Raw genomic sequence first — 8,910 nt, 5'->3', positions numbered from 1 at the left:
TTAATGACAACATTTTCATTTTGGGGTGGAGTATCCCTTTAAGTTCAGGATGTCTTTGGTCTACTCAGCACCTAATGTTTCGAATCATGTGCATATTATGGAAGCCACTTTCTGCCACTAAATAAAAAATAAAACACATTAATTGCAACTATTTATCTTACAAATGTTTTTTTTTTTTTTTGCAATTGCGAGTTTAAATTACTACATCCCCCATGTTGTTACTATCACGTGATCTACCAGCTTCAGTTGCGGTGCTTCACTGCCATTCATAAATCCTCTCCCGAGGCCTCATGGGATTGTAATGTCATCGACTGCACACTTTAGAATCTGGGTGGAAGTAGTAAGTCATCTGGGTACTTTTCGCCTACGGTTTTTTTAAAACAATGATTTCGGACATACTACTCTTCCAGCATACTGTTTTTCCGCATACTGTATAGGAAAGTATTTGATTTCCTATTGTACGCAGAGTGGCCCTCCGGGAGCTGAGTTTAACACATGCGATCCCCTCTGCTAACCACACACCCACCTGCAGGTGGCGCCCTACTTCCAGCTTCACAAGGTCCTCTGGAGGCCCCTTATGCGAAACCTATGGAAGCCACTTTCTGCCACTAAATAAAAAATAAAACACATTAATTGCAACTATTTATCTTTACAATTTTTTTTTTTTTTTTTTTGCAATTGCGAGTTTAAATCTTGCATGATATAAACTCGCAATTGCGAGTCATAAAGTCAGAACAGTAATTCTGACCTTTTTCTCGCAATTGTGAGTTTATATCTCGCAATTCTGATTTTTTTTTCTCGCATTTGCGAGTTTATATCATGCGATTCTGCCTTTATTTCACAGGATCGCAACTTTATTTCTCAGAATTGCGAATTTAAATCTCACAATTCTGACTTTTTCCCCCCAGAATTGTGTGATTTAAACTCACAATTGCAAATTATAAAGTCAGAAATGCGAGATATAAACTTGTTTTATATGAGATGAGTTTACATCTAGCTATTCTGATTTTCTAGGATTCTGAAGTTTATATCACGCAGTTCTGAGAAAAAAATAATTTATTTCTCGCAATTCTAACTTTTTCTCACGATTGCGAGTATTCATCTCACAATTCTGACTATTTCTCAGAATTACATATTATATCACGCAATTCTGAGAAAAAAAGAATTATCACAATTCTGACTATTTGAATTTCAAGTTTATATCACACAATTCTGAGAAAAAATCATTTATATCGCAATTTTTCTCAGAATTGAGTTTACATCTCTCAATTCTGACTATTTCTCACAATTGCTAGTTTGTATCACACAATTCTAAGAAAAAAAGTTAGAATTGTGAGTTCATATCATGCAATTCTGGGGAAAAACAGTATAGAATTGAGAGATGAAAAAGTCGCAATTACTTTTTCTTTTTTTTATCAGTAGCAGAAACGGGTTTCCATAGCATATGCAGTTGTGTAAATAATAACGTTAAATTTGTTTCACTATTCTGAATATTTTTATTTTTAATAGTGCATTTCCTTTGTAAATCAGGTGGGAGACAAAGAAATCCCCTGATTTTGCTGAAGGCTCGCCTGGAGTTCACAGTTGATTGATGTGTTGTGTGTATTTTAGACACTCTCAAGCTCCGACCTTGGATGCTTCCAATATGGATGCAGTGTTATATAAACACTACTGAAGTGTATTCCCTAATCGATCATGGCAGATGTGTAGTATTGTCATGTGCTCGTTGCTGCCTTTTCCTCTTACCCACAATGTTTTTTGTTTTGCCACAGGGGTCGCAGTGGGAAAATCCGAGTTCTGTCCTTGAAGATTGGGCTGCTCTCTCTTTGTAAGGGTCACCTGGAGGAGAAATACAAATGTAAGCTCTTTTGCTCTTTTTCATAACAATTATAGAACCAAAAATAATAACAGACTATTGTCTTCTGTTTTTCTAACATCTTAACCGGACATGAACATCAAATGAAAAATTGAACATTTTCATTCATTTGAATAAAGCGGAAATGTAATGATTAGATGAAAAACCGAAACAAAACGTAGAAATGTTGCCTCGACAACTGAAATAAAATAAATTGAAGTTGATGTGCTAAAATTACTAAAACTGAAATAAAATGAGAAGCTAAATACTTCATAAAAACTAAATATTACAAAATAAAAAAAACTAAATTAATTAAAAATTACATATTATTTAAACTTAAATGATCTTTAAAGCTAATAATAACGAATGCTATAATATCATCTAATTAAATACTGAAATAGCATTGTCACATTGTTAGTTAGTCCACCACCTACTGTAAAATGTGTCCAAAAACTTGTATCACATATCTGTGTATTAACATCAAATATAGCTGTTATGAGGTCCAAGGCTAAATGGAGGTTCATTATTTTTGCTGGTTGAGGTTTTTATGTATTTGCAGATCATCTAAATATCTACTGAACATTTTGGTGTTTGTGCCCTGCAGCATTGTTAGATCACATGTACAAATCCCAGCCTTATCCCTTTTAATCAACGTGTTTGTGAAGCGCCACAAACCCCATGATGCTCTACCTCTTTTTTCGGTCCTGTTTTGTTTCTAACAGCACAGTCATCTGAAAGAACAGACTGCACTCCCATGATGCACTTCCTCACGTAATTGGGCTTTTTGCTCTTTTAAGTTCTGGTTCATCTCAGGAGTCTTCAGTCATCTGAGTGATCAGAACTCACAGTAGATGAATCCCTGCGCTGGTTAGCGCTTGTTGAGATGGAAAACATGTTTTTTCCATTTTCGGTCAGCAGTTTGAGGTTCACTCGGTCCGGTCAGCAGTTTGTAAAGCAGAGCTGAGTGACAGACAATCACAGACGGGTTTGTTCGCTGACCTTGAGTTAACACAGCGCACAGTGAAATAGAGTCTGTGTGACTTTAGTTGTGTGTGTTGGAGTGAGAATAGAGTTTATTGAACTGCTCTGAAGCTCTCAGGACAGAGGGCTGGAGCTCAGCGCTGTGTGTGTGTGTGTGGTTGTGTGTGTGTGAGAGAGACAGCTCTGGCAGGGGTCTGCTCTTGCTCTGGTAATCAAGGTCATCTCCGTCCCTGAGCCAAGGTCAGAAATAGAGTAATGGATGAAAAATTATGGAAAATGACATTTATCATTAACTGAAGGACTTTTAATTTGCTGTACTGTGTAATCTGTTCATCGACATTACATCTTAAACCATATGTAGATTACTGAAGGGACTGCTTTAAATATTAAATGAAAAAGAAGCTAAATTATCTTTTTTAATTTATCCACATAAATGATGCATGCTGGGAAGCATTTGAGCTGGGATTGAATGCTCATATATGAGTGGATAACTCTTACTGTTATGAGCTGTGACATAGCGGATATGATTTCATAGAACGACAGTGTGTTTTATGCATTTGGTTTAACAAAGAACTTTTAGAAAAGCTTTGACAGATGAGACATACAGCAACATATGGTCTATTTGTTTTTTTAAATATATGTAGTCTGGTATTTGTACAAAAATAAACAATGTTTACTTGAGAAATGGTAAGCAGATATAGCCTTTAGCATCATAAAAAAATAAAAAAATTCAATAATGTATTTTCCACATAATTCTGAGAAAGAATCTACAGGTGATAAGAAAAATTTCATTTTATACATTCTGTGGGGTAAAAAGTTAAACTAATTGAAAATGTACATCTATTTGTCTGTCTGTCTGTCTGACTAACTGTCTGTCTGTCTGTATCTAGCTGTCTGTCTTATCTGCAGTCTGTCTGTCTCTAGCAGTTTGTATGTCTGTCTAGCTTGCTGTCTGTCTGTCTGTATGTCTTATTTGCAGTCTGTCTGTGTCTAGCTGTCTGTCTGTCTGTCTGTATCTAGCTGTCTGTCTGCCTGTATCTAGCTGTCTGTCTGTATCTAGTTTACTGTGTCTTATCTGCAGTCTGTCTGTCTCTAGCTGTCTGTCTGTATGTCTGTCTGTATCTAGCTGTCTGTCTGTCTGCCTGTATCTAGCTGTCTGTCTATCTAGTTGACTGTTTCTTATCTGCAGTATGTCTGTGTCTAGCTGACTGTCTGTTTGTCTGTCTGTATCTAGCTGACTGTCTGTTTGTCTGTATCTAGCTGTCTGTCTATCTAGCTGTCTGTCTGTCTGTATCTAGCTGTCTGTCTGTATGTCTGTCTGTATCTAGCTGACTGTCTGTTTGTCTGTATCTAGCTGTCTGTCTATCTAGCTGTCTGTCTGTCTGTATCTAGCTGTCTGTCTGTCTGTATCTAGCTAACTGACTGTCTGTCTGTATCTAGCTGTCTGTGTGTCTTATCTGCAGTCTGTCTGTCTAGCAATTTGTCTGTCTGTCTCTAGCTGTATGTCTATCTGTCTTTATGTAGCTAGCTGACTGACTGACTGTCTGTCTGTCTGTATCTAGTTGACTATATCTGTCTATATCTAGCTGTCTGCATTCTGTCTGTGTCTAGCTGTCTGTGTGTCTTATCTGCAGTCTGTCTGTCTCTAGCAATTTGTCTGTCTGTCTCTAGCTGTATGTCTGTCTGTCTGTCTGTCTTTATGTAGCTAGCTGACTGACTGTCTGTCTGTCTGTATCTAGTTGACTATATCTGTCTATATCTAGCTGTCTGTGTCTTATCTGCAGTCTGTCTGTCTCTAGCAATTTGTCTGTCTGTCTCTAGCTGTCTGTCTGTCTGTCTGTCTTTATGTAGCTAGCTGACTGACTGTCTGTCTGTATCTAGCTGTCTGTGTGTCTTATCTGCAGTCTGTCTGTCTCTAGCAATTTGTCTGTCTGTCTCTAGCTGTATGTCTGTCTGTCTTTATGTAGCTAGCTGACTGACTGTCTGTCTGTCTGTATCTAGTTGACTATGTCTGTCTATATCTAGCTGTCTGCATTCTGTCTGTGTCTAGCTGTCTGTCTCTAGCAATGTGTCTGTCTATCGATCTATCTATCTATCTGTCTGTCTGTCTGTCTGTATCTATCTGACTGTATCTATCTGACTGTCTGTCTGTCTGTCTGTCTGTCTGTATGTAGCAGTTTGTATGTCTGTCTGTCTGTCTGTCTATCTATCTGTCTCTGTCCAGCTATCTATCCAGATATCTGGCAAGTCTGTCTATTTTATGTCATCCTTTCAGCCATCCATCCATCCAAGGTGGATAGATGTCACACCTGTCTGCCTGTCTATATCAGTCTATTTATCTGTCTGGCTATCTATCCATGAGTCTGAAATAGATAGGCACTGCTGTCTGTCTGTCCGTGCATCTTCCTGTCTGTCAGGGTTCTCAGTTTCTCATCTCTCAGTGTCCGTTCACACAGAACGTGATTTTTCACTCTACTGCTCTTTTTTATTGTTTTCTAGAAGGAAACATCTTTGGCTGCTGTGCTCACGTATCACATCTTTGGCAATGTCTCTCTTAGCATTTTTTGAGTGCTGTGTAAATGAAAAGAAGTTTACCTTTTAAACGCAAACATTTATAGCTGATTTTTTGTTTGTGTATCTCTCAGGTCTGTTTAATCAGGTGTCATCGGCGGGCGATACGTGTGATCAGAGGCAGTTGGGTCTTCTGCTGCATGATGCCATTCAGATCCCTCGACAGCTGGGCGAGGTGGCAGCCTTCGGCGGGAGCAACATCGAGCCCAGCGTCCGCAGCTGCTTCCAGCATGTGCGTGAACACACACACACACACACACATCAGTGCATTATGACGATCACAGCGCGTGTGTTTCACTCTGATATGTCTTTGTTTATGACTGATGTTCTATTCAGTTATAGAGCAGTGTGAATTATTGAAGCTGTCTGCTCGTGAGATCCTCACATTACCTCACACAACACTGTGTGTTAATGGTGTTGTCAGCATGAGTGTTCATATTTTTGTCCTCCAGTCATTTCACTAGTGTAAATCCTACAGCAGTTAGACTGGAGGCTATAAATACACACTTTAAAGAGAGAGAGAGGCGTCCCGTTCAAGTGGTTGCCGTTTGACTGTTGTTTCTGAACATTTTTACAGGACACTCTTGTCTATCTATCTATCTATCTATCTATCCATCTGTCTATCTATCTGTCTCTCTGTCTGTCTGTCTAGGTTCTGTTCAAATGTCCATTTGTCTGTCCAATTTGTCTTTTTATCCATCAATCTGTCTGTCTGTTCGGAGTGGTTCGATTGCTCTCTGACACAGTGTCAAATCTGAAATGTTTTGAAGAGACAGAAATTGTCATTTATAAATGAGTGAGGATAAGGAGGACAAATTCAATCAGAAGTGACTGACAGGAAGAGATGTCTCCTCTGGAGATGAGAGGAATGCAGAACACTGGAAATGAAGGCTAGGTGTGAGTTTGGAGGAGGAGGACACATTGCTGAGCAACATCACAGCTGAAAGCTGAGAGAGGAAATAAACGAATGATGAAAGACAGATGAGTGGAGGGATGACAGACAGACAGTCAGGACAGTGTCACACCTGAAGCCATTTACAGTCCGTCAGCGCTGATGGATGGAATCACCCAAACGCTCAATTTCTCTTCCCTTTCCCCTGTCTGTTTCTCTTGTTGCTTGAGAGTGTCTGATGGGAAACAAAACACGTCAACAGGTCAGAGTTCAGAGTTGTAGGTTATGACATCACAGCCTCAACAAAGCGTAGATCTGCAGGCATCCATTGTCTCGTACGCTGAGTGTGTGTTTCAATGCTAAGTGACATTTAAAGACTTTCGCATCAGTACATTCCACCGCTGACATCACTGCCAAGAATGTTGCTGCCATACAACAGATGAATTCCTGCCAAAATCCCTTCAGCACTGTCTGTTTTGATAATTTATTTGCCTTTGTCTTGTTTGTTTCGTAAATTTGAAATATGAGAATGTGTTTACCACAGAGTTCAAATAATTACAGGAATGTTCCAGCATCAAAACAAGCTCCATAGGCCGCATCTTTGGCATTCTGACGACACCACAGAAGATAATTTCAGTAAAACAAATAAAGAAATAAAAATCATGCTTACAGTAATGCACTTAAAATGGAAGACAGCCAGGATAAACATTAAAATCTATTTAAATTTTCGGTGAACTGTCACTTTAATGTGAAAAAATCATTTATTAGCCTTGTCTGTGTGATGTTTTAACCATTCTTTCAACTTCATGATCATTTAAACCCATTAACTTTCATGTGATATGTTCAATAATAACAGAAAGATTGTTTACAAACAGAGAAGTACAGAATTACTTCAGTAATTAAGCCTCAATAACCTTCATCCACATGTAACAGTATTCCCACTGCTAAAAGGATGATTTAGAAAACATGAAAATAAAAAAACATGAATATAAGCTCTTTAACAAATACACAAGCGCCACATACTGCTTTCAAACCCTTCAGAACGTCTTGCTTCATTGACTTCCTTCTTAAGTGCATTACTGTAAACTCTTTTTATTGTGTTGTTTTCATTAACGAGGGACATGTCACAATTAATCCATGTACTAATATCACTGATTTTGTCCATTAATTAATTAATTTTTTTACAGAGATGCTTCTGAGAATTCAGAGAAGGGCTATATGACAGATGAAACGTTACAGTAGCTAATATTCCTAGCATTACACTGGTTAAAAATCACCTGGCAACTGCAGATAGTGTGAATGAATCCGTGAATCCTCAGGCTTCACAGAAATATTTATGAGGCTGTTATATCTCTATAAAGGCAGCCGTGCGATTGACAGTCATTTACGGTGGTCTGGTAAGGTAGTGCTCCGTCCATCATCTTGATTTCAGACGGGCTGCATTGTTTATGAGTTATTCTCTCATGCCGTGTACAGGCATTCTGAAATCCCTCCCTGATTGGCTGTTTGTGCTGACTCTCTGTTCTCAGGTGACCAATAAGGTGGAGCTGGAGCCGAGGCAGTTTATTGATTGGATGAGGCTGGAGCCGCAGTCGATGGTTTGGCTTCCGGTCCTGCACAGAGTGGCGGCAGCAGAAACGGCCAAACACCAAGCCAAGTGCAATATCTGTAAAGAGTTCCCCATCGTGGGCTTCAGGTACACACACACACACACATACACTAATGACCAGTTGACTGTGCATTATGAAGAAAAGAAGAACCAACGCAAACTCATGGTCAATGCAACAGATCTGAGAAGTATTCTGGCACAATTTGAGAAGCGTTGAAATAGACAAAGCGTGATACCAAGCAGATCTGTGAGAGATTTAAGACACACACACATGGGTGCGCGCCGCGCTGTCTGGGAGCAGAAAGGTTAGATTCACTCCTGAGGCCCAACATTCATCTAAATGTCAGCATCTGATAGCACTCTAAAAAAGAGAGAGACTGATGAAAGAAATGGAGGACAGACGGATACGGTCAGTGCCATTCAGACTGTTCTCTGATCAGCTCTGACACTTTTAAAAGTTGAGGTCTGAACTAGTGCTGCCAGTGTTAACATTCATGTTTGAGAAGAGTTTAGAACGTTTACTGTCACTGAGCGGGAAATACATCAAATACATGATGTATCTCAGAGGAATTTCTTGCATTGTGTGTTGTGTTCAAATCTTTCTCACCTGAGATATTTCAGAATAATAATAATAATAACAATAAAATTGTCTCTGTTTGTCTGTAGATGTATATTAGTAATGGTGCTAGAGTTGGTTATATTTTTATGATTATATTTTAATTTGTAATTTTACTGAAAAGAAAATCATTCAGGTGAGATAGAACATGATATATTTCATATATATATATGTGTGTGTGTGTGTGTGTGTGTGTAGCAAGGTGAACAGGAATGCATTTTTAATGGCCACGCCTTCTTCACGCCTTCTTTCTTATGCACTGACCCAGTGCATTGTGATTGGCCGAACACCACAAGCACGCGTCGAAAATGTAATGCCCCTTACCATAATCGCGAGTGTCAGCTTTCAAAGTAATATCAAGACAGTTAATAATGTCGTTAGTTTTG

General features: G+C 38.9%; 1 protein-coding gene across 1 annotated transcript in view; it reads left to right on the top strand.

Moving 5' to 3' along the window:
• The window catches only part of LOC107718008 (utrophin-like), a 200,930-nt gene that overhangs the window by 143,838 nt on the left and 48,182 nt on the right, over positions 1–8,910 (top strand). The window contains exons 54-56 of the mRNA XM_016524923.1: positions 1,773–1,858; positions 5,482–5,639; positions 7,829–7,995. Of these exons, the coding sequence (XP_016380409.1) occupies positions 1,773–1,858; positions 5,482–5,639; positions 7,829–7,995 (411 nt within the window). The remainder of the gene's footprint in view (positions 1–1,772; positions 1,859–5,481; positions 5,640–7,828; positions 7,996–8,910) is intronic.

Source organism: Sinocyclocheilus rhinocerous, unplaced genomic scaffold (genome assembly GCF_001515625.1).
Source record: "Sinocyclocheilus rhinocerous isolate Xijiao unplaced genomic scaffold, SAMN03320098_v1.1 scaffold843, whole genome shotgun sequence".
NCBI classification, from domain to species: Eukaryota; Metazoa; Chordata; class Actinopteri; order Cypriniformes; family Cyprinidae; genus Sinocyclocheilus; species Sinocyclocheilus rhinocerous.
This window is presented reverse-complemented; position numbering and strand designations above follow the sequence as displayed.